Source organism: Diabrotica virgifera, chromosome 5 (assembly GCF_917563875.1).
Source record: "Diabrotica virgifera virgifera chromosome 5, PGI_DIABVI_V3a".
Taxonomy (NCBI): domain Eukaryota; kingdom Metazoa; phylum Arthropoda; class Insecta; order Coleoptera; family Chrysomelidae; genus Diabrotica; species Diabrotica virgifera.
Window position 1 is genome coordinate 257,141,760 of NC_065447.1, and position 25,369 is coordinate 257,167,128.

Genomic DNA, 25,369 nt, shown 5'->3' on the forward strand with positions numbered 1-25,369 from the left:
TTGAATGGTATCCAGAATTATTGAATAAAAACAGCTTTTTAAATTAAATTAATCAATTTGTTTTCAGTTTCTTGAGCCAGCAAATTTATAACTGCGTTTTGTATTTGAAAGCTCAATTTTTTTAAGATATTGTTTTTATCGATTAATTTAGCTAAAACAGGGTCATTTTTATCTAGTAAAAGAACCACCGACAAAAAATTACTTTTTGATATTCACTTTCATCTAAACTACCAACATGTCCACGAAAGTACGAAACGCTAAATTGCACCCGAAAATAGTAAGTCAATTACCCGCTTCATTATTTCCTTCCAAATTCCCTATTTTGATGCTTATTAGGAAAATATGTTTTGGTCCCCAATTTAAAGAAAGTAAAAGTATTAGCACATTGAACGCCACGTGAGTTGTTTAACTCACGCTTTGTTTGGCCCAGGCGCTCAGTGAGTTAAATATTATTCAGATTAAAATTGAGATTCTCAACGTGAAGCCTGAAGGCACAAACAAAAAATTTTAATGTGGCGGTTAATGTGTTAAGCTTGAAGGCTTTAGGGCCCCTCCTAACGTTGGGGCCCCCTCGCCTTGCAGGCCCTGCGGGCCTGTCAGCTACGCCACTGGATAAACTCACAAACATCTTCTTATTATTATTTTTGTATAGCTATGACTCTGTCTGTTTTTCAATGTGCCTCCAGTAAGTTGTCGTTCCATCGTTTTCGTAGTCTTCCCACTGATCGTCTTTCTATTGGGGAATCGTCCCTCGCCATCCTTACTTACTCTATTTGTTGCCATTCGGCTTCTGTGGTCATTCCACATTCCCTACATGTTACAAGAGTAGAAGAGTATAAGCGTACCCAGTTATTAATGTTATCCACCTTGTATCTCCGTTCTATATATGTATTTCTAGCTCTATCCATGTCCCATATAGTATCTTCCCATCGATTTCTCGAAGGGTTTTCATCTCCGCTGTTTCGAGCAATATTTTTATGCTCTTTGTGTCAAGTCATGTTTCTGGCGCGTATGTCATTATTGGTCTGATGACTGTTTTGTAAATTCTGCCTTTCATTTTCTGTCTGATATTTTTATTTCTCCGCATATTGTGCCATTCAAGCAACCTGCGGCTCTTTTTTGCTCCATTCACTTGATATTCCATTTCTGTTTCGAGCTTTCCGTAGCTAAAAAGTAGCACTCTTTTAGATAGTGTGATGCCCATATAGATATTTAAACTCCAGATTATTAGGAAACATATTTGGAAAGCTAGTCCAGTAATAGAAGAACATCCTGGTTAAAGAAGCTCAGAATATGGTTCAACATAACTGCTGCAGATAAGATAAAGGTTGCCATGATGATCGCCAATATTCGTCACGAATAAGCACATCAAGAAGAAGGACAAATTAGAAGGAGTCAGGAAAAATAAGAGCGAGACACGATCAAATATGAGATACTCAGGAAAAATTAAGGGAGAACACGATAAAATTGGAAGAGCTCAAAAACAATTAGATGGATTCAGAAAAAAAGAATGTGTATGTACTTTTTACGCAAGTAAGAAGTTAGACTTCTATTATATGATTTTAACGAAATAAATATACTTTTTTCTTTTTTTTTATGGCATACACTTGGGTGTCAATTAGCCAGTCACAACTATAAATATACTTTAAACAGTTTATTTTATTTAAATATTAAACTAATTTTAATGCTTACCAGTTTCGAAAAATAAAAAAAGAAAAGGAATGGTCCGGATTTGAACCCAAGACCTCCATAGGCGTAACCAGGATGATCCTAAGAGGGGTTACAACTACCTGAAAGGGGGGGTTACAACTACTGGAAGGTCTCTGAGGGCTATGGTGTTAAGCGTATAGAGCTCAAAGTACATCCCAATGGGGGGGTTATAACCCCCAAAACCCCCCTGGTTACGCCTATGAAGACCTCTCGATCTGTAGCACAATGCTTTACCAATAACGCCACCACCTCTCTGTTTATAGAGTTTCTCGGACATAATGACAATTCACGATAACAAACAGACGAAGTGAAGTATAATAAATATAAAAATGTTTTAATAATACCTACTTATCTTACTCCCTAGGAAGACAAATCCAAAGACAGAAAAATTATAATAAATATATTTACTAAAAACACTAATATATTCTTTTCACACCTTTTTTTGCACTGATATATACATAACTTGAAAAATTTAGCAACTAACGCCATATTGTCTGTGTGCGCATGCGCGCAGAATAATAAAAATTCACTCCCAATTGCGCCTAAAGAAGTATAACTTCAAAAATGGAGAAAGTCAGAAAATATTGAGTAGAGTGACTGTAGATGGTAATTGATTGGATTCCCTATTTCATGTGACGGACAAAAGCACTAGATTTTTCTAAGGGAAGATTTTTCTAGGAAATCCTTCGCCTTCCTGTCGTTTTTCTTCTACTTTTCCCTGAAAGATTAGTTGCAGCAGTCCATATCTCTCGCTGTTTCTCATAATATGACCGAGGTATTCGATTTTGGCATTTTTATTGTGTCCGATTACCGTGACCGTCCGATTACACAAAGATATCAAATCTATAAAAATCAAAAAAGGAATTAGACAGGGAGACACGTTATCTCCCAAACTCTTTACGGCAGTATTTGAACATGCTTTCAAACAATTGGAGTGGGACGCCAAAGGAATAAATGTCGACGGCGTAAGGCTCTCCCACCTACGATTCGCAGACGACATAGTTCTTATAACATACAACTTAGAACAGATTAAAACTATGCTTACTGAGTTAGATGCCGCCTGTAAGAATGTTGGTTTAAACATAAATTTTGGAAAGACACAATACATGACAAACCTGGTGCCAAGCGAAAATACAAAAGTCGACATCAACGAAAAAGCATTGGCCCATAAATATAAATACTTAGTGCATGAAATCCAAATTGCCAGGGACAATCAAACTGACGAATTACAAAGAAGGATCACCTTAGCATGGGCCGCATATGGAGCTCTATCAGATATCTTCAAGAGCAACTTGCTAAATTATTTGACAAAGAAGACTTTCAACCAATGTGTACTCCTAGTCATGACTTTCTGCGCCGAAACATTATCATTAACCCAGGCCACAGCAACCAAACTTAGATGAGTGACCCAAAGAAGAATGGAACGGTTACTACTTGGACTGACTCTCAGAGACTGGGTCAGAAACGAAGAAATGAGAAGAAGGACAGGCGTCACAGATGTCATAGAGCGAGTAGCATGGCTGAAGTGGAATTCGGTGGGCCATGTAGCCAGAATGAAGGACAGGAGGTGGACCCAAAAAATTACAGTGTGGAGACCAAGAGAAGACAGAAGAAGTAGAGGTAGATCACCTACACGATGGACAGATGACGTCAAAAGGATTGCTGGGAATTGGTTACAGGAAGTCCAAGATCGACAAAACTGGAAGAAATTAGGGGAGGCCTATGTTCAACTTTGGATGGCGAAGGCTGGATGATGATTGTGGTTAACAGCTCTTTTTCCTTTTGTATTTTAAATAAAATACCCTGATTAATAGCGTGGTCGGCATAAGATAATATATCTTCAAGATTCGATGATAAGTCCACATTTCTACAGCCTCAATTTTCTGGCAGGTGGCGTCTGTGAGAGTCTATACTCTCACTCATGATATAACATCGTAATAGGTAACCTGATTTTTATGGATACTTATTGATAACTCGTGATATTTTTGAATAGCTTAGCCATTTTTTGAAACGCAGATCTTGCTTTCTCTATGCTAGATATTTGATTTCTAGGAAAAGGACCCAATTTTCATTGACATTCGTACCAAAGCTACATAGGTGTATGTTTTTACTTTTTCGATCTGTTGACCATTCACACTGATTCGTCCAAATAGCTGTTCCTTCTTGGATATCACCACAAATTTTGTTTTCTTAATGTTTATTGAAATTCTATATCTCTGACTTACTTCTGTGATTCTATTCATTAACTCCTGGAGGACTTCAGAACTGTCAGCGAATACCACCCAGCAAACAGACCGACGTGTTAATTACGTGAATTTTGGGTACACTTGTCACCAATATACGTAAATTGCTTACGTGAATTTCACGTGAAAATTTGGCTGGAATGTCACATTGAAAATAGGGTAAGGTGGGGTAATGGCGTACACTTAAAGATAATTAGAATTTATTTTATTATTAGACGACATTAAAATTTTAAACCTAAGCAAAAATGAAGAACACATGTTAGTCTACAAATTTTGATTAAAAAAACTTTTTAAAATTACAATACAAAATTAAAAATATACATATAAAAAAGTTGTCACTGTCCGGTATTACCCTCTATGTTGGGGTAATGACGGACACCTTTTACAAACAAAAGTCGCAAATAAATTTTTTGTCTTTTGGAGAGTTAGAACATGCCTTGTGTGCCCAATGACCACAATACACACATCTTAGCCAAAGTTCACTGTTCTTGCCAAATTCTCCACACAAAATGCAAATGTCTTCGGTAATGTTCTTGTCCCTAACATCGTCATCATCCTCTATCTCACTTTCTCCTTCTTCACATATTTTATAGTTTAAGGCAATTTTTGTTCGCTTTGATTTTTGTCTTAATGTAGACCCCTCCTGTGTCATAAATACATTTCTTTTAGCCTTATCTGATTTGATTGTTGTCTTTTTATTTTTCTTCTCTTCTTTTTTTTCTAGCTCTTCTTTTAGCGGTGTTGACGTAAATACAATAGAGTGTTGCTTGTTTGCCTTATTTTGTCTCTTTACAACATTTTCGTGAGAACAAGATGGTAGAGGAATTATCTCGGCAAAGGAAACATTTTTTAATTCTGTCTCATTCACACTACTATTTTTTTCAGGGGTAGTCTCATTTGTTTTGAGTAGTTTTTCTGCTTGGGTAGGTTCTTGAAGTGCATCAGAAACAGTGAATTGAAGGGTTTCTGCAGGAGCAAAATCTTCATCTGTGAATACGTCAGGGTTGTAGGGGAAAATACCTGTCTCTTTAAATCCCTTGATAGCCTTTTCCGGGGTTGCCACTCTACTAAATGCTAAATTAAATAATTCAGCAATCTCACTAGGCGTTATTTTCTCCCCTGGATGGATGGTCAAATATTTGGAACATTCAGAGTTGAATGCGGTCTTTAGAGGAAAGTAAAAGCTCACATCGAGTGGCTGAAGGCGATGTGATGAATGTGGAGGGATTGTCAGAACAGCAATACCGTTATCTCTACAAAAATTATATGCTTGTAACGTGCAGTGAGTGCTATGATTGTCCATGATTAAAAGAACTGGATCTTCTTTGGATGCTTTTACAAATGCTTGAAAATGTTGTAACCAAGTAAGAAATATGTCCTCTGTAATCCACCCATTTTTTGAGCATGTGTAAAGGGCACCTGGGGGACCGTTTCGTTGAAGATGGGACGCCATTCTTTGGCGTGCAAATATAAACATGGGAGGTATATAGGTTCCTGTAGCGTTGACGGCACACATTGCTGTGGTTGTTTTCCCCCTTTTCCAGCTTGTAACAAATCCAACACGCTTCTGACCTTTTTCTGCATATATTTTTGGTGGGCGTTGTACAGTAGTGACCCCAGTTTCATCGCAATTATAAATTTTATTGGGTGAAAATGCATATTTTTCCATAAGTCTGGATAAATTGTTAAAAAAAATGGTAACTTCATTGCGACTAAAAGCTGTAATTCTGTTAATGCTGGTTGCTTCTGGTTTCCTTAACGTAATATTGTGACGAGATATGAAGCCCCTTTCCCAGTCTTTACCAGCCATTTTTCTTTCTTGATTAAAGGGGACTCGGATGTTGTTTGATTGTGCAAATCCAAAAGCACATCTTCGTACTTCCTGGGGAGTTATTCCATAAAAAACTTTTGCCAGCTTCTTAATTTGAACAGCAAGTGCATTTTCGGCTTCAACTGAAAAAACTGGCTTTCGGCCCAAGGAAGGTCCAGAAGGGGCAGTGCCATTTTTAAGTCGTTCGTGTAACGTAGATTTTGGAATTGAAAATTTTATTGCAGCTTTTCTTAACGACATACGTATAGCACGGAGCGCTCCTTGCAACTCCTCCTCTCTCCACGAAGCTTTTTCGGTGACTCTTTTATAATTCCGCGGCATCTGTAAATTAAAATAACAGTGTTTACTGTTTTGTATCCAATAATAAATATTATGATGGAATCGCAGAAACTGGATATAAATACTGTAGGTATGTTTGTTGAGTTATTTTTATTGCCAATGTTTTGATCACGAATGGGATCTTCTTCAGGTCTACAAAGAATTAATATGTAAATGTCACATACATGTCATAAACTATATTAGATTTTGTTTTAATTGTAATGGGAAACAAAAACTACAAAAATTTATAAAAAATGTTGACAAATAATTATAAATGTAGGTAATTATGAATTATTACCTATTAACTATATTTATATCCACTTTCCAATATTCCATCATAATAAAACAACAGCAGGTATTTGCATGTACCTATCTCCCAATACAATAAATAGTTCAAACCGGAGCTGGGGTAATGCCGGACACAGTGTCCGGCATTACCCCTAAACGACATATTTATGCATATGTTCGGTAGTAATTATTAGAGGAAGTAATGAATAAAACTACTTAAAGATACGTAAAATACACTGCGTAAGCTATGACTTTGCACGTAATCTCATCAATTTCTTATAATAGAAATGGTCAATACTCACCTTTAAAATCAGTTAATTCATATAATCACACACTAAATTTTGTAATTTTTGTGATAACTCTCTTTGCAAGCACGTGGCAGCGACTAAACTGAGAACTGAGATTCAGATGTCTAACGGTCAGCCTGTGATGAGCGCGAAATTCAATAATATGCCGATACGTGCACAAACAACGCAGTCCGGTATTACCCCGCTGTCCGGTATTACCCCACCTTACCCTACGTCTTTAAATTACGTGAATAACTCGTCTTCAATAGACGTGTTATTTACCTTAAATAGCAATAAAATGGTTCGGGAAATTCACGTTGCAAATACGTGTTGATTACGTATCTTTTAGGGAATGTATATATTAGTATTCACGTGAAAGATACGTCCTCGGTTCACGTAAATAATTCGACCTTAATTAACTTATGAATCACGTAATTATTATCCTCATATGATATAAATAAAACAAGCATAATATAAAGTATTAACAATGTATTTATTTAGTAGAATTTAGAGACTTTAAAACATTTGTCTTGTATAATTATTATTATACAATATAATGAACCAAAAATCCAAAAATGGTACCGACCTAAAGACACATTAAAAAATTTGCCAACACAAAACACAACACAGCTCACTTTTTATATCTAGTAGGTACTTCGACACTTTCTTGTTTTTTTCTAATTGCATCATCAGCACTTCAACCCTCGAGCAGTGAGGTAAACGTTAATACGAAAGACATTATTATAAATAAACCCGCCTAAAATAGAACGAAGGAAATAAAGCTCTTCACGTTTCACTTTCACTTTTTGTTGTGAGAAATGTGAGAAGCTGATATTAGAGGTTATAATCATCGATTTTAAAAATCGATTATTTTTAAATTACAGTTAAACTATTCTACTTACTTTAAATTAGAATTACGTATTTTCTTTTTGTTTTTAAATTTCTTCTACTATTAACTAATTGGTCTTAGGTACTAAAAATCTGTTTCAATACCAGAATAATATAAAAAAATAATCCTATCGAAACGTATCTATTATTCGATAAATCGATTAATTTAGTTTTCGAACCAGTTAATCATGTACCGTGGTCACGTGATAGTATTAGGTTTATTCTAGCATCAGTTTCAAACGGTTTGAAACCATCAGCGAATAGCGGAACAGCGCGAGTAGAGGGGATAGCACTGGTGACTGTATTATGTTCTTTCACTGACAAACTGTTTGCTGACGGTTTCTGACTAGTTTGACTGTTTGCTAGAACAAACCTATTAAAAGGAAGAGAAAGGCTTGGTAGTACGTCATCACCGCGCGCGATTTGAAAATTAGACTCAACATCATTTTAGCTCCTGTGATATTTTTAAAGAAAAAATAGCAAAAATAGCGTCAAATCAAGGTTGGATTGAAATAGTTATGCTAAATGATTTTAAAAGCGAAATCATAAACTTTTTGTTTAAATATTGGTATTATTTACATTACTTTTACGTGAAATACATCTAATTTTTCGACGTCCATAAAATACAGTGAGTAAAATTCAAGCGATACGTATTTAACCAACACCGTTGTAAAATTTTGTTTTCCAAAATAGTTCTCAAAATTTAACCAAAGAGAGTTATTTCTGTTTCGTGATTATTACGTGAAATAAACGTACCTTTGCGATGTAACCGACATTCACACCTATTATAAAAAACATGTACTATATTCGTCATTATGATTTTATACTATTCTAATGTCAAACATGTATAAAGGAAGCCCTAATATTATAGGTGAATGATTTGGCACTGAAATACGTTTTTTTCCGTCATTAATCACCGAGTTACGTATTCGTTGAAATTTGCCGCAAATTTAACGTACTCATCACATAAATGGGCTCAAACCTGTTTGCTGGGCACCGTGTTGTCTGCGTATTTTATATGTTATTGAAACATTCTCCGTTAATTCGAATTTCGGCTTCAACATCATCCACTGTCCACTGTTTCTTGAAAGATTTTCTTAGAGAATACATATATTGAACAGCAGTGGTGATAGTATACATCCCTGACAGACCCCACGTTTGATTTTGATATCGCCTCTGTCCGGATATACGATGTTTGATTCAAGTAGGTGCCTATAGTTGATGCGAATAAAACTATATTTAAAACATTTAAAAAGAGCAATATTATTTCTAGTGTTTTTTTTGTCTCGTATTCTAACTAAATATAAATAAACGTACAAAAATAATACTGTAGGTAGAATAACGAAATATTTATTCATCCATGTTTTTGGCGAGCTGTTACGAGTAGATATATGTATAATTATCCGTGCGTAAATTGTTTCCTGAGTTCTGTGTTAAATTGATTTAATTAAAGTAAATATATACTCAACTAATTGCAATCGATCGCGGCATAATATATATGATTTCATTGACAGTGTGCACTGTTCATTTTTTATTTAGATAAACGCAGCATTCATTATAATGGTTAATATAGAGCTGACTAAAAAAAAAATACAATAGGTAGTACAGTTCTCAGGTCTATTACGCCAATCAGTTCTATCAATTGCCAACTGCTGCCAGTTTGCTGCGCCTATATTTCTACCATCCTCATATCTGCACCATTATTCCATCTGAGTTTTGGCTACCCCTATTTCTACTTCCCACAGGTTGTGACATAAGGATTCTTCTAGGAGGGTTGCCCTGCTACGATATTGTTGTATAAGGGTACTGTATATTATAATTATTTTTGTGTTTTGGCTAAAGTTTCTGCTTCTCATATGTCTATTCAGTCCAAAATAGCATTTATTTGCTAGGATTATCCTTCGATTGATTTCTTCCATCATGACGTTCTCGTTGGTGATCAGGGAGCCTAAGTATGTGCATTTGTCCACCACTTCAAAGGTAGAGTTACCAACCGTGAATTGATGGCCGATGTTTCTAGCTCTATTGTTGGGTGTTGATGCCATCATCTTAGTTTTTTCCTCACTTACTTGCAGGCCCATATATTTTTTGAGAAGTATATATCATTTGAGAAGGTAGTATATATTTCTTCTAGCTTGCGTGTTGTGCGGGCAACTAGGTGCACGTCATCTGTATATACCAAAATTTGGGACGATTTATTAAACATATTTCCTCTATCGTCTATTCGGGTATCTCTGACTGCCTTTTCCAGAGCTACGTTGAAAAGAAAACACGCTAGCGCATCTCCCTGGCGCAGCCCAACATGCGTTTCAAACGCGTGTGATTGTTCGCTCTGTATTTCGACTTTGCAAACAACTTTACGCAGTGAAGCCTTAACCAATCTTATCAGCTTATCGGGGATGTGGAAGTCATCCATGGCTTCATATAATTTTAGGACACTATCGTATGCTGATTTAAAATTTACGAAAAGATGGTTGGTCAATATTGAATTCATTGGTTTTTTCCAGTATTTGCCTTAGCACACAGATCTGGTCTGTTGTTGATCGACCAGGCCTAAAACCATTTTGATGTTCGCCAAGAAGCTCCTCTGAATATGCACTTACACCATATAAGATACTCGAAAATATTTTGTATGCTGTATTAAGGAGGATTATTCCCCTGTAGCTTCTACATTCCAATTGATCACCCTTTTTGTGTAGAGGGCAAATTATTCCAATACACCACACCACTCTTCCGGGATTTGTTCATCATTATAGACTCTCAGTATTATTTTATATATTTGATTAGTCAGAATAGAAAATCCATATTTAATAAGTGCCGCGGGTATACCGTCACTTCCTGGAGATTTATTATTTTTTAGGAGTATTTTTTTGCATCCCGTACTTCTTGAATTGATGGAGACTCTAATGGTGTATTGTTGCTTGCTCCTAAGGGTGGTTGATTTGGATCTTCTACTTCGGTAGTAAGTAGTTCTTATAGTTTTCCTTTTCCACTCACCTTTTTAATACTTCTTCTTTTGTATTGAGTATAGGCCCCTCCTTATCCTTAGATAGTCTGAGCCTTGGTTTTAATTCCTTTCTTGCATTATTCAGAGTTTTATAGAATAATTTTCTTGTTTGAATTTTCTTTTTTAATGTCTCAAGTTCTCCAATATTCTATTTTCATAAGTTAGCTTTTTTACTTTATCGTACCATATACGTAGTATAGTTATTATCTATTATATAAAGTTATAGGATCGTGCAAAAATTTTTTTTTCAGATTTCACTTTTTTACGACGTTTTGAGTCCCCCTGAGTCTAAAAAGCAAATAAAAAAACATGTCGGAAGTATGTAGTACGTACGTACGTACGTATGTCGCCACCGCCCAGCCAAAAGTACTGGACCGATTTTGATGAAATTCGGTATGAGTAAGTTTAAGAGAATTTTGTCGAGAAACTAAGCTTTTAAAAAAACTTCTTAAAAGGGGGCCGAAATAGGGGGGTTATTTAGGGCCCATTTTTGCAAATTTTGACCGAAATGAATGAAATTCAACTCAAAGTAAGCTCATCGATAGGTAAATAAAAATACGGAATTTGACAATTCCAAATTCAAAATGGCGGCCAACATGGCCGACCGCCCACCCGATAAATTTCCCTACCTATCTAAAAACTTGTTAAAGATAAGTTTAATTTGAAAAAGTCGTTATATAGCCTAAAGATGGGGCTGTAAGAAGAATATTATCGTTTTTCAGAAAAAGTTAGGAGTTGCCTATATTTAAGGGGTCAAAATTTGACATACATTTGAACTAGATTTTCTCAAAAATGAATCTCCTATAGGTAAATTGAATGAAATTAGTCAGATTTCTTAACTCCCCATAGGAGGGGAGTTATGACTTTTTTATAAAAAAATATTCGAGTACCCGTAACTTCCTTCTTAATAGAAACTAAAATTTGAAATTGTGCAGACATATATGGTACTTTATTATCTATTATCACAATAAATTTTACCAAAAATATGGCTTCCGGTTGAACTGGAAATTAATAAAAAATCTTAATTTTTTAGATATGCCCTATATATTTTTACATATTTTGAAAGAATGCAAAATTACCTTTCCAATGACATAAAATTCATTGCTGTAGCTCAAAAACTCAAAAAGTTACGGTAAATAGAATTTTGCTATAATCTTATGTGTGTCCTCTCTCACGCGATCATAGAAGAGCTTTATTGTAGGGCAGTCAATGAGGGTATTTGGCTCCGAATTCCATCCTACTACATTGATGTACTTGATATTTTCACAGTAAGTATGGAATAGCTCAAGAAACACAATCTACCCTATATACTATGGCGCATTTATCTTGGGGCGGTTCCCACTTCTTCAAGGGGGTGGAAAATTTGTTTGACACCTTTTCGGACGGATTTTTTGTGAATACCTTAAAAACTATGCATCGAACTAAAAACACCTAAAAAAAAAAGACATCGAAAATAGTTTGTTTTTTGGTGCATGCTTAAATTGGTGTATTCAACTTGAAATAACAGAGGAACGGTAGGTTTTAGGTGTATAATGCTACCAACACCTTTTGTAATGTTTGAAAAGGCCTTTAAAACGAGCACCGTTAAATGTCGGTTACATACAAACTGAGCGAGATATGGTGCAAAAAATATATATGACTAATGTACTTTAAGGAAAAATGAAAAGTATATACATTTAACTCCCCATCCACCATAATTTAAATACATTGTTTTTCTTTTGCAATACCTTTTAATATAGTGTTATTTCTACTTCCAAAAAGTTGAACGGGTTTAAAATGAATGGTTTTTGTAAAAAATGTGATCAAATTATAGAATGAATTTTTAAATTTTCTTAAAAATCTTCCTTTTTATCCATGAAATTCGAAAATAAAGATATTTTACCCATGAGAAGTGGTGGAAACCGCCCCCATGATAAAAGCGCCATAGTATATAGGATAGACTTTGAATTAAGAGCAATCTCTTTGAATTAGGAGATTTGGCTACTCCCAAAATTTCATTAATATCCATGCAGTAGGATATAATTCGGAGATAATATCTTGTTCTTAATCTCGAGCATTGACTGGCGTAATTGAAATAGAATGAAATGCAAATATTGTAAACTATTAATTTCTCAGAAAAATGAACTAATTTGAAATGAAAGTATGACTATAATATTCTATTGATTTATGCAATAATCTATACATCTATAGTGTGTCCCCGAAATATGGCATCGAACATTTTCTCAAATGCAGAAATTAATGATGCGTAGAACCATAAAATACTTTCAAGTATAGAAGGTGTTTCTAAAATATCAAAATAACGAATAATTTTGTTATTTTTATAGAATGCAAGTATCTAGTACCATAACGATAATAGATAGGTACGAGAAAGTTCTCGGGCGGCCCTTCCGTCCAGCGTTTTTCTTCTATGCTTGCACTTTTCTTCTCTTCCAGTGATATATTTTTCCCAACTCACAATTGCGTTCAAACTCGCGGATAACTAAGCGATTACTTTTAAACAAATACGCAAGAGTTGTAACTCTAAATCTAATAAAGCCGGATCCAGATTCACAATTTTTCGATTCTTCAAGTGCTTTTTCGGCTTTTCAAGTGCTTTTCAAATAATTTTTCCAAGATTCAAGATGGTTATTAATCATATTACCTATCTCTGCCGCCAATGCCCTACTATAAAGTAACCAACAGAATAAGAATGGTAAAAATTTATTTGTAAATAATCTATCAAATACAAAGTTATATAACAAAGAAGTATTCAATCTTATACAAATAATATGCAACCAACCCCCAAATCCCTGTAGCCCATGTGTCAGACAATAGAGCCAGAAAATGTGTTCTTCGTACTTCGTTAGTTAAGCTACCATAATTGTGGAGGTACCATCTTATTGGGAAATGTCCATCACACATCTCATGTCCGATATACAGTAATATAGCGTTTTGGCCTATAAACGTAAATGGTTTACCTGACCACCATTTTTTGGCGTCTACAAGAAGGTAGAAAAGGCTCAGCATAAAGAATGAAAAACAGGTAGTCACCATGACGAAGGATAATGACCTAAAACAAAAATCAAATTGAAAAAATTAAATAAATATAGACGGTTGCGTTTTGATTCAATTCGAGTCTCTTACCATCTTCTGACACGTGTTTCTAGGTTTACCCGTGATTAAAGAAACTTGTTAGAAGAAAGAAGATTGAACTGAATCAAAACGTACCGTCTAGTTGGTAAATATAATAAAATATTATGTTGTTCTGAAGCTATTTTCTTGTGGCATTTTTATAATCAACTATTTTCAATGGGAATAAAGCCACAATTTTACCAAAAACATTATTTTATTAACATTTTGACGCCCAAGTCGGGTGTCGTTGTCAAGATACAAAATAATACTAAACTAAACAAAAATGTTGTTGCTAAGTAAAAAAATTCTTCTAATAATTTATTTAATCTGACTCATTTATATTGGCAATTCAGACGTATATTTATTATACATTTTAAAGTAGAAGACTTTAAAATGATATCGTCAATATTTATCAGTTGCGTTCGTGGGACGACTTTACTAAAAGATTATATGAAATCAATTCCAACACAAGAATATCCGTCACAAAACAAACATAGCAAGTGATCTGTCTTTAAAAAGACAATCAAATGCAACGATGACAGTAAAATTCTCTCGTTAGAGATTCCATAGTAAATCACGAGGAAAAACCAGGAAAAAACCTCGTGGTACTATCCCGACATCGTAAGTATTTGGTCTTACATTTAATTTACTTTCAAAAAACTAATACCAAATTCTGACTTTAATGTATAAATAATATTAATAATACATAGATATACAATAAGTAACACTAAAATATAAAATTTGTACTAACTCGATATGTTATAGACTTACTAATCGTGGTATTTTATTACTATTGACTTTCTCTATCAGTATGGGTAACCACATTCTACTGCATTCTACCGAGGAATTTGCGACACAATTGGTTTCATTTAGCATAATTAGAGCCGCTTCTTTAATTTTTCTCTTTTTACTGTCTGATTCTTTCAGGACTATACTTGAATCTCTCCACTGAACTTTATGTTCATTATCCCATGCGTGTTGACATATTTGAGATCTATCAAATTCTCTATTTTTAATATCAGACTGATGTGCACTTATTCTAACGTTTAATGGTCTTGATGTTTCACCTAAATAACACTGTTCGCATTCACAAGGTATTTTATAGATGCAATTCTTTGTTCTTTCTTGTTCATTGTTAGGTTTAGTTTTAGATATAATAGATCTCAATGTGTTTGTTGTTTTGAATGTTGTTGAAATGTTGAATTTATTTCCTATTGTTTTAAGTTTCTCGGATAGTCCTTTTATACAGGGTGTTAGTAAATAAGTATGAAAAATTTTAAGGGCTAATTCTACATGAAAAATTAATACCAGTTTGCTCCATAAACATATGTCCGCAAATGCTTAGTTTCGGAGATACGGGGTGTTGAAATTTTTATTTCAAACTGCCAATTTATTTATTGCTCTAAAACCGGTTGAGCTATGAAAATGAAATTTGGTGAGTTTTAGGAGGTATTTATTACGAATTTTTTGACATACAATTTAGAATTTTGTATTCATCATTGGCGCGCCTACGGGAAATGGTCTGAATTATTTTAAAGAAAAAAATAGTACGCCACTGAGATATTTCGAATTAGAAATTATTTTTAAATTCCACGTCTAATTTATGATAAAAAACCTCTCTTGCCTTTTTTTCATATGATGCACCGTTTTTATGCAGAAAAATAAAACATCTGGCGCGTATTTTTCATTTCTTAATACATCATCAAGAACTATCCAATATAATAATAGTAAACTAGAACAATAACAGAAAATATTACTAATAAGATTTCAACTAGGTGCAAAGCTGCAAGAAATGTTTAAAACGATCTCCTTTACAGATAACAGAAAAACTTTATATTCATCATCGGCGCGCATACGGGTAATGGTCTGAATTTTTTGAAGAAAAAAATAGTACGCCACTGAGATATGTCAAACTAAAAATCTTTTGAATTCCTCGTTCAATTTACGATAAAAAATCTTTCTTTCCTTTTTTCCATACGAGGCGCCGTTTTTATACAAAAAAATAAAACATCTTAACGTTTACAAAGTATTTGAGGTAGTTTCCATATGCATAGAAACTAAGTTCAAATACTTTGTAAACGTTAAGATGTTTAATTTTTTTGCATAAAATCGGCGCCGCATATGAAAAAAAGGCAAGAAAGATTTTTTGTCATCAATTGAACGAGGAATTCAAAAATGATTTTTAGTTTGACATATCTCAGTGGCGTACTATTTTTTCTTCAAAAAATTCAGACCATTACCCGTACGCGCGCCAATGATGAATATAAAATTCTTCTGTTACCTGTAAAGGAGATCATTTCAAACATTTCTTGCAGCTTTGCACCTAGTTGAAATGGTATTAGTAATATTTTCTGTTATTGTTCTAGTTTAGTATTATTATATTGGATAGTTCTTGATGATGTATTAAGAATGAAAAATATGCGCCAAGATGTTTTATTTTTCTGCATAAAAACGGTGCATCATATGAAAAAAGGCAAGAGAGGTTTTTTATCATAAATTAGACGTGGAATTTAAAAATAATTTCTAATTCGAAATATCTCAGTGGCGTACTATTTTTTTCTTTAAAATAATTCAAACCATTGCCGTAGGCGCGCCAATGATGAATACGAAATTCTTAATTGTATGTCATAAAATTCGTAATAACTACCTCCTAAAACTCACCAAATTTCATTTTCATAGCTCAACTGGTCTTAGAGCAATAAATAAATTGGCAGTTTGAAATAAAAATTTCAACACCTTGTATCTCCGAAACTAAGCATTTGCGGACATATGTTTATAGAGCAAACTGGCATTAATTTTTCATGTAGAATTAGTCATTAAAATTTTTCAGACTTATTTACTAACACCCTGTATATGGTATTGATATTTTCCTCGTATTATTTTTTGTGAATGTTGTAGGATCCTGTTCTAAGTTGTCCTGTTCCATTCGATCTAATCCTGACAAAAGATAATAATTTTTTAATAAAACAGATGTTAACAATTGTTTTTCTTCTAAAAATGAATTTTCGTTAGAACAAGTAATTTTGGCTCTATCATATAAGGATTTAATGATTCCCTTTTTAACGTTGATGTTGTGATTTGATTTTTAATTGAGGTATATGTTGGTGTGTGTTGGTTTTCTATACACTTGAGTCTCATATCCAGTTTCCTTCTTTGAGACTAAAACATCAAGGAAAGGCAAAGTATTATTGTATTCCTTTTCCATTGTAAATTTTATTGTCTCTTCTTGATCGTTTATAATATTCAGGAATGTATCCAACAATTCTGATCTATGAGGCCATATTGAAAACACATCATCTACATATCTCCACCATACTGTGGGTTTTAAATTTTATTTAGAAATGATATTAGTTTCGAAATCCTCCATAAATATATTAGCCAATAATGGAGATAAAGAAGAGCCCATTGTTAGACCAAAATTTTGTTTAGAGAAATCATTATTTAGTTGAAAATAGGTATTATTAGCACATAATGTCAATAACTCGATTTATATGATACATTTAGTCTTGTCCTAGTTGTTATTGTATTATCATTTTCTAATTTCGTTTTAATTATGTTTAAACTTTTATCTAATGGCACATTTGTAAATAAACTGTTTATGTCAAAACTTACTAAAATATTATTTGGATTAAATTCAATATTTGATAATTTGTTTAAAAAATGTTGTGTATTTTTTATAAATGTGTCATTATTATTTGCAAATGGTTTTATAATATTTAATAAAAATTTTGATAGTTCACTACAATGAGAATTGATGGTACTACAAATGGGTCTAAGTGGAATATTCGCTTTATGAATTTTCGGTACTCCATAAAAATGTGGTACCTTACTGTAATGAGGTGCTATTAATTTTCTTTGATAGTACGTTAGATCATTTTTAAATTTGAATAAAGTTCTATAGATTTTGTTTTCCAGTGTCTTCGTTGGATCCTTCGTTAATTTGGTATAAGGTCCACTTGTAATTAGATCTGTAATTTTGTCCAATATTACAGTTGCATTTCAATTAAATGTAAGACAAAATACTTACGATGTCGGGATAGTATCACGAGGTTTTTTCTGGTTTTCCCTCGTGATTTACTGTGGAACCTCTAACGCGAGAATTTTACTGCCATCGTTGCATTTAATTGTCTTTTTAAAGACAGATCACTTGCTATGATTTTTTTGTGACGGATACTCTTGAGTTGGGATTGATTTCATATAATCGAATGAACTATCTTTTAGTAAAGTCGTCCCAGGAACGCAACTCATAAATATTGGCGATATCATTTTAAAGTCTTCTACTTTAAAATGTATAATATACGTCTGAATTGCCAATATAAATGAGTCAGATTAAATAAATTATTAGAAGAATTTTTTTACTTAGCAACAACATTTTTGTTTATTTTAGTAGTATTTTGTATTTTGACAACGAAACCCGATTTGGGCTTCGAAACGTTAAAAAAATCATTTTTTGGTAAAATTGTGGCTAATTTAGCCACATAAAACCACTTTGGAATTCATCTAGTGTTGATTCTATGATACATCTCGGTTTCTTCCCTTCTTCTTCTTAGGGTGCCTGTCCGTTCCGAACGTTGGCGATCATTCTGGCTATGATGACTTTGTTAGTTGCTATACGGAATAGTTGAGTTGAGGTCTTTCTATACCATGCTCTCAGGTTAGCAAGCCAGGATATTCTTCTTCGTCCTGGGGTCCTTTTTCCTTCAATTTTACCTTGTAAAATGCACTGGAGTAGCTGGTATCTGCCTTGATTTCTCATTATATGCCCTAAGTACTGCAGCTTACGGCCCTTCACGATGTTGACTAAATCTGCGGTTGTGTTCATCCTCCGTAGTACTTCTTCATTGGTTTCTTCCCTATTCATGTATTTTTGTAACTGTGCTAAGCAGGGTAATTCCTCTATAGTTATTACAAATCTTTTAATCGCCCTTCTTCAGGATAGGTAAAATCAAACCAAAACAAACCATAATTCCTTAAAATATGTAACGTTTTCTGTAATGCTATATTCCTCATTACCTATCGCTTTTATCTTTTTGTAAATCTGTAGTGTTTTTTGTTTCCACCTGTAAAATATTTTGGAAATATTCTTTCCATCTATTTATTAGTGGCTTGTTTTCTGTCAATAGGGTCCCAATCTCGCTCTCTATCGACGGTACTTCTTTGTTTTTATTACTTCAATAGTTCTACTTACCATAAATTTTTGTTGACTGGTATAAAACCATCTTCTTTTGCAAATCCGCATAATGCTCCACCAATCACTCCGGGGATGACCGCCCAAAGTAACCATCTTAATAGTCTTTGGTTGTGTGACTTGTATGATATAAGAATCATTCCTCCTTGGACTCCAAGAAAAGTGTGAAATATTGTAGTTAGACATCCTAAAAGAATATGTATGTGAATGTTTTTGATTTCCAATTATTTAAAAATTGTTCAAAAGGATCAAAAATTTTAATAAAGGAACCAATAATTAACAAAATAAAAGCAGTTGAAAATGACCCATGGCTAAATTATTGATCTTCTTTCTTTTTATTTCTGTTTGCTAGGTTTTTTATATGCTACATAGAGAAACTATTTAAGACTAGGTAGAAGAGGAGGTAAATGATGGACCAAGAATATTGCAACAGGAAGTTTATTCTACAGTAACATAGTTAAAGGATGGTAAAACAGCAGACACTGATAATATACAAGAAAAACTGCTCAAACTAATGGACAATGAATCAATAGAAATAACCTCAAAGATACTCAACAACATATAATATAAGCAAAGAAAATAGACGTGAATAGAAGGGTACTGCCCTGTAACGTTTTAGCATATGATTTTGTGTTCCCACTGAGTAGGTGCATAGACCTGACAACGACTACGGGAGCTTACGCGATCTCACCACCGCCCTCACCGCGGCCGCAACATCCCTCGTCAACAAGCCTGCTTTGAAGTGACAAATAAACGTGACCATATGTTCTATATAAAAGCTTCTTCTAGGAGAGTATATATTCTTTGATATAAGCCTGAAGAAATACCAACATAATGGCTGAAGTCGGAGTTTATTGAACTTTCAAAAAAAGCAGGTGCTAATAAATGCGAAAAATATCGTACGAGTCATTTTCTAAAATTAGTTCTAAAGATAACCCCTAAAAGAATTCACAAAATGTGTGAAAGTCAAATTTCCCTCAACCAGTTCTAGTTCATAAATTCTGGTACGAGAAAGGCTTTGTTCTCAGTATAGGTAAGTCTTATCCCAGAGATGCAGAGACGTCAATTGCGAGGTATACGTAAAATATCGGAATGGGACGTTTCGATGCCGCCGGTTCATCGCCGGCCGTTTAGATGCCGCCGGTTCATCGCCAGTCCATTTCATCGCCGTCATATCTCGCATTTCCTAGAATTCCTAATTAATACTAAAAATAACTAATAACTGTAACTGTCGAAAATTCGGAAATATATCAGATAGCGATTAATTTACTGGCGATGAATCGGCCGGCATCGGCATCGAACTGGCGGCATCGAAACGGCGGCGATAAAACGTCCTAGACCCTAAAATATCGTAACATTAATTATTAGAGAAATCTGAATATCTTTGGAAAATCTTACCTAATACTCCTTCTGGATCAAACGGTTTGGATTCGTAAGTTTTATAAATGGTAGGATTTTGGTATCTATGGTTTCCGAGAATTAACCCATCAATGTATCCCGTGGCTCCCCCTATGCAGTTTTTGTAGGAACTGTTTTTATGCAGGCCACCTGGACCCATATAACCCCTAAAATAAAATATTATTTTCACTTTTTCCAAAAATCGGTATTTTTCACAAGTTTTTTTAAGGATGTTGAAGGTTGAGGGTATGGTTTGAAAATTTTGAAATTTTCGATTTTTTTTTATTTTCAATGAAAGTAAGTAACTTCAAGAATACTTTCTGAAAATTTCAGATTTATCAGATCAAAATTACCGGAATTACAGCATGTTGAATATACCTTCGACTAACTGCAGTAACATTTCGCCAGCGTGCTTGCGCGTAGTGAGAAACGTTCAACAACGGTTCCCCTTCCCTTTTGTAAATTATTCCGGTGTGCACCGGTGCAGTCTGTAAAAATTTGCCACCATTGTGTTGGTGACAAATAATTGATAAAAAAATATTATACCTTTTTGAAACAGATAAATTAGTCTTTGATTCAGAATTGGTTTGTTTTCTTTGTTTTTTGCAAACTCATTATGCTCATAAATTATACGTACCTAGGACATCCTGGAGCTGCTACAGCAAATATTAATATTGTATGTAATATTAACACACCAAGGGCTAGTAACCAGGCTTGATAAATTCTGTTTATATCATTAAAGTGTTTCTGCAATATATTTATTTAATGTTAATCGGTATTCTCAAAACCTATAACATATTTAGTTATAAATCCTAAGTCTACTATGTATCAATACTTAGTAAATCAGAAGGGATAAAATTTAAAAAATGAGATTTTAGCACCATATTTTACGATGTGATACATACGGCGGGTGTAATTTCCTCACCAAAATAATCTTTTGCCTAAGTTTGGAAGTGTATGTCATAATCTCACATAGCCCAATAAATGACCGTGTTGGAGCGTAATTTCCAGGGGCAACTCCGAATTGCATGAAAATTAGGATTTAGGTTCTACTTACCCTCCACTTCAAAGTTGAATTTGTGCCGTTGGTTGCTTTTCCTTGGGGGGTGACATTTACCCCTTCTCGGGGGGTGAAAAACGCGTGTTTAAAATAAGGCCGGAAATGGATAAATTGACTTATTTTAAGCCTATTTTGTTCTATAAAGTTTTTTACGTAAGTCAATACTTTTCGAGTTATTCTCGATTTAAAATGTTGATTTTTCGACAAAAAAACTACGTTTTCAGACAGTTTTTCCCAAATAACTCAAAAAGTAAATATTTTATCGAAAAAAATATTTTTAGCAAAAGTGTAGCCTATAAAAAACGAAAAAAATAGTGTACCAGTAAAGTCTACAAGTTGAGTAGAAACAAAGTTGTAGCTCATAAAAAATACGTTCTTATTCGTCTAATTCCAAATCGAATAATTCAACGCGAAATCACCGAAGAAAGAAGTGTTTTTCGGAAAAACCTTATTAACATTTTTAAAGTATCGAAAAAAAGCTTATTATTTGTTTTTTACCCAAGTTTACAGCATCAAAAATAAACGAGTTACACTGAAAAAAAGTTGGCCCCTTTTCTTTGATAAAAAAAATCGTGAAACCCTCCCTCTATTTAGCACCCTAAATGAAATTAATCGTTTGGCTTTACCATCTATTTTAACTGTATGTGTATTGTTTATATGATCTGTAAGTTTGATTGGTTTGAAGTGCTTATTTTTAAAAACATTTGGTTTTATAGTAAAAAAAAAATTTCTAAAAATTTTTGAAAAATTTCATTTTTTCTAAATAACTTAAAAAGAGTTAAAAAGAGCTTAAAAATCTTAAAGAGTAAAAAAAATGTAGGTTTTGCTATTATAAATATGCTAGTTTCATTTTGTTTCTCCGTAAGACAAAAATTGGTTAAGATATGGCTGTTCAAAATTTGCATACACTCGTGATTAGTGGCTCATCCAAGCTTTCTCAATTATAACCCTTTCAAAAATAAACACTTTAAACCGCTGAGACTGACAGATCATATAAAAAATAGATAGGTAAGTAAATTGTTTGTAAAGCGGTAGCGATTAATTTCATTTGGGGAGCTAAACACGTCGAGATTTTCATGATTTTTTACAAAAAAAAAAGAGGGCCAACTGTATTTTGAGCGTAACTCGCTTATTTTTAATGCTAAAACTTTTGTTAACAATTAAAACAAAGCATTTTATAAACACTTTAAAAAAGTTTAAATGGGGTTTTCCCGAAAAGTGCTTAATTTTTTGGCGATTTCACCTTGAAATATTCGATTTGGAATTAGACGAATAAGAACGTCTTTTTCATGAGCTACAACTTTGTTTTTATTGGATTGATATACTTTACTGATACACCATTTTTTTGGGTTTTTTATAAGCTACACTTTTGCTAAGGATATTTTTTTCGATAAAATATTTACTTTTTGAGTTATTTGCGAAAAATCGTCTGAAAACGCAGTTTTTTTGTCGAAAAATCAACATTTTCAATTGCAAATAACTCGAAAAGTATTGACTTACGTAAAAAACTCTATAGAACAAAAGTTGCTTAAAATCAGTCAATTTATCCATTTCCGGTCTTATCTTGAAGGTATGTTTTTTCACCCCCGAGAAGGGGTGACTGTCATCCCCCAAGTAAAAGCAACCAACGGCACAATTTCAACTTTGAAGTAGAGGGTAAGTAGAACCTAAATCCAAATTTTCATGCAATTCGGAGTTGCCCCTGAAAATTACACGGTATCGCCGAATTTCCCGTTCATTTACTGGGCTAACAGGTATTTTCCTCACCAAAATCGAAGTGAGTATTTCAGATAGTTTTTATCAAAGGCATGCAAGGGAATTATTTATCTACCTACTATAAAATTACAGTAGGTACCTATAATAACTAATTAAATAATTATAGTATTTTATTTTTAGTCACAATTGGAATTTTTGACAAAATGGAATGTTTTATAGAAAGTAATCGCGATAAACATTTACTGGTATTTGAAAATTTATTTTGTTTTCACCCATTTTGAAAAAATGTGAAATCTTTGTATTATCCACGTCCGTCTGTCCGTCTGTCTGTAACCACAACTACTTCGGCAATATAGCAGCTAGAATGACAAATGAGGTGTCAAATGAAAGCTGATAATCCAAGGATGGTACTAAAGGTGAGATATTTAACCTTGGCGGTCTGTCCGTCGGTCTGTACGACCGCGAATATAACTCCTCCATCATTATACCAGGTAGAATGACAAATGAGGTGTCAAATGAAAGCTTATAATCCAAGGATGGTACTAAAGGTGAGATATTTGACCTAGGCGGTCTGTGCGTCGGTCCGTACGACCGCGAATATAACTTCTCCGTCATTATACCAGGTAGAATGACTAATGAGATGTCAAATGAAAGCTGATAATCCTAAGATTGTACTAAAGGTGAGATATTTGACCTAGGCGGTCTGTGCGTCGGTCCCTCCGACCGCGAATATAACTCCTCCGTCAGTATACCAGGTAGAATGACAAATGAGGTGTCAAATGAAAGCTGATAATCCGAGGATGGTACTAAAGGTGAGATATTTAACTTAGGCGGTCTGTACGTCGGTCCCTCCGACCGCGAATATAACTCCTCCATCGTTATACCAGCTTGAATGATAAATGAGGTGTCAAATGAAAGCTTATAATCCAAGGATGGTACTAAAGGTGAGATATTTGACCTAGGCTGTCTTTCCGTCGGTCCGTACGACCGCGAATATAACTTCTCCGTCATTATACCAGGTAGAATGACAAATGAGGTGTCAAATAAAAGCTGATAATCCAAGGATGGTACTAAGGTGAGATATTTGACCTGAGCAAACTTTCCGTCGGTCCGTAGGACCGCCAATGTAACTCCTTTGCCATTATACCGGGTAGAATCACAAATGAGGTGACAAATGTCAAAGTTTAGTAAGAATGACTCAACATTAGTAAATTCGTATATCAATCCACGCAAAGTTACACGTAAAATTCAAATATCGTCTTCCAGTTCTACTTTCGATTACTTTGGGTGGAAACCTAGGACTTACGAAGTCCAATTACTTGTTTTATAAAGTGAAAGTCTTAAAAAGTAAAGAAGTGTTCTGGAGGTGTAATAAAACAATTTGTAGTGCGAAATTATTTACTATTGGTGCAAATTTTACAATATCTAGAAGTAGCCAGAAGATAGATTAGAAAATTGTTTCTAACTTTTGTAAACGTAAAGCCAAAGAGAATATTACTGAAAAACCAGCAAAAATTATACACAAAGAGCTTGCAGCTAATTTGCCTCAAACAAATCTACGATTGATGTCAGTTACATAAGAAAAAATATATTACATAATTATCGACGAAAAATGATGCCTGGTCGACTTCCTTCCAATATTGATAAGCCTCAAGAATTTGTGAAGAAGTGTGCTTAAAAAACAACCAAGGGGGAAAATTTTCTCTTTATAAACTGTAACAAAAGTAAGATAATTGTGAAACAAATATAAGACTTTTAGCCACATTCAATTTTATATATTATATGGATGGCACATTTTCTTACTGCACCAGATATTATTTGCAATTATTCACTATTCATGGGCTAATTAATGGGCATTATATTTCTTTATTATTCTGTTTACTGCCAAACAAAAAAACAGAAACTTACAACAATCGTTTTTATTTGTTAAAATCAGAAATTATTAAAGCTCTCAAAATTGAGTTTAATGCTAGTAAAATTTTTGTAGATTTTGAAAAAGCTATATATAATGCAATCATTCAAATATGTCCGAACACTGAAATACATGGTTGTAGATTTCACCTACATCAAGCTTGTAGTATGTGGTATAGAAAAATTCAGTCTCTTAACATCAACATATTACGAATAATTCTGAAGTTGGCAAGTAGCTCAAACATACTTTTGGCCTTACATATATAAAACCAGAAGACGTATCAGATTGTCTTGTCTTTGATTTAATGTCATGCAAACCAGAAAATGAAATTTTAGATAGATACGCTGAGTATTTAGTTAAAACTTATACAGACGAAGACGAAAATGCCATATTCTCCCCATATTTGTGGGCA

At 33.8% G+C, this 25,369-nt stretch overlaps 2 protein-coding genes across 4 annotated transcripts in view; both read right to left on the reverse strand.

The window, feature by feature from the left end:
• Positions 1–4,136: 4,136 nt before the first annotated feature.
• Positions 4,137–6,910, reverse strand: LOC126885325 (tigger transposable element-derived protein 4-like). Its single transcript, XM_050651867.1, has 2 exons — positions 6,693–6,910; positions 4,137–6,105 (listed from the first exon to the last, which is right to left on the reverse strand). The coding sequence occupies exon 2, from the start codon at positions 6,103–6,105 to the stop codon at positions 4,336–4,338; it is 1,770 nt and encodes a 589-aa protein (XP_050507824.1). The 5' UTR covers positions 6,693–6,910; the 3' UTR covers positions 4,137–4,335.
• Positions 6,911–13,256: 6,346 nt separating this feature from the next.
• The window catches only part of LOC114324836 (heparan-alpha-glucosaminide N-acetyltransferase), a 58,520-nt gene continuing 46,407 nt past the window's right edge, over positions 13,257–25,369 (reverse strand). For all 3 annotated transcript variants that reach the window (XM_050651870.1, XM_050651869.1, XM_050651868.1), the window contains exons 7-10: positions 20,907–21,016; positions 20,270–20,436; positions 18,872–19,058; positions 13,257–13,621 (exon numbers count right to left, since the gene is read on the reverse strand). In XM_050651870.1, the coding sequence (XP_050507827.1) occupies positions 13,303–13,621; positions 18,872–19,058; positions 20,270–20,436; positions 20,907–21,016 (783 nt within the window). In that variant the 3' untranslated portion in view covers positions 13,257–13,302. The remainder of the gene's footprint in view (positions 13,622–18,871; positions 19,059–20,269; positions 20,437–20,906; positions 21,017–25,369) is intronic.

Coding starts and splice junctions, on each gene's coding strand:
- LOC126885325 (XM_050651867.1), bottom strand. CDS start 6,105: ATGCCGCGGAATTATAAAAGAGTCACCGAAAAAGCTTCGTGGAGAGAG.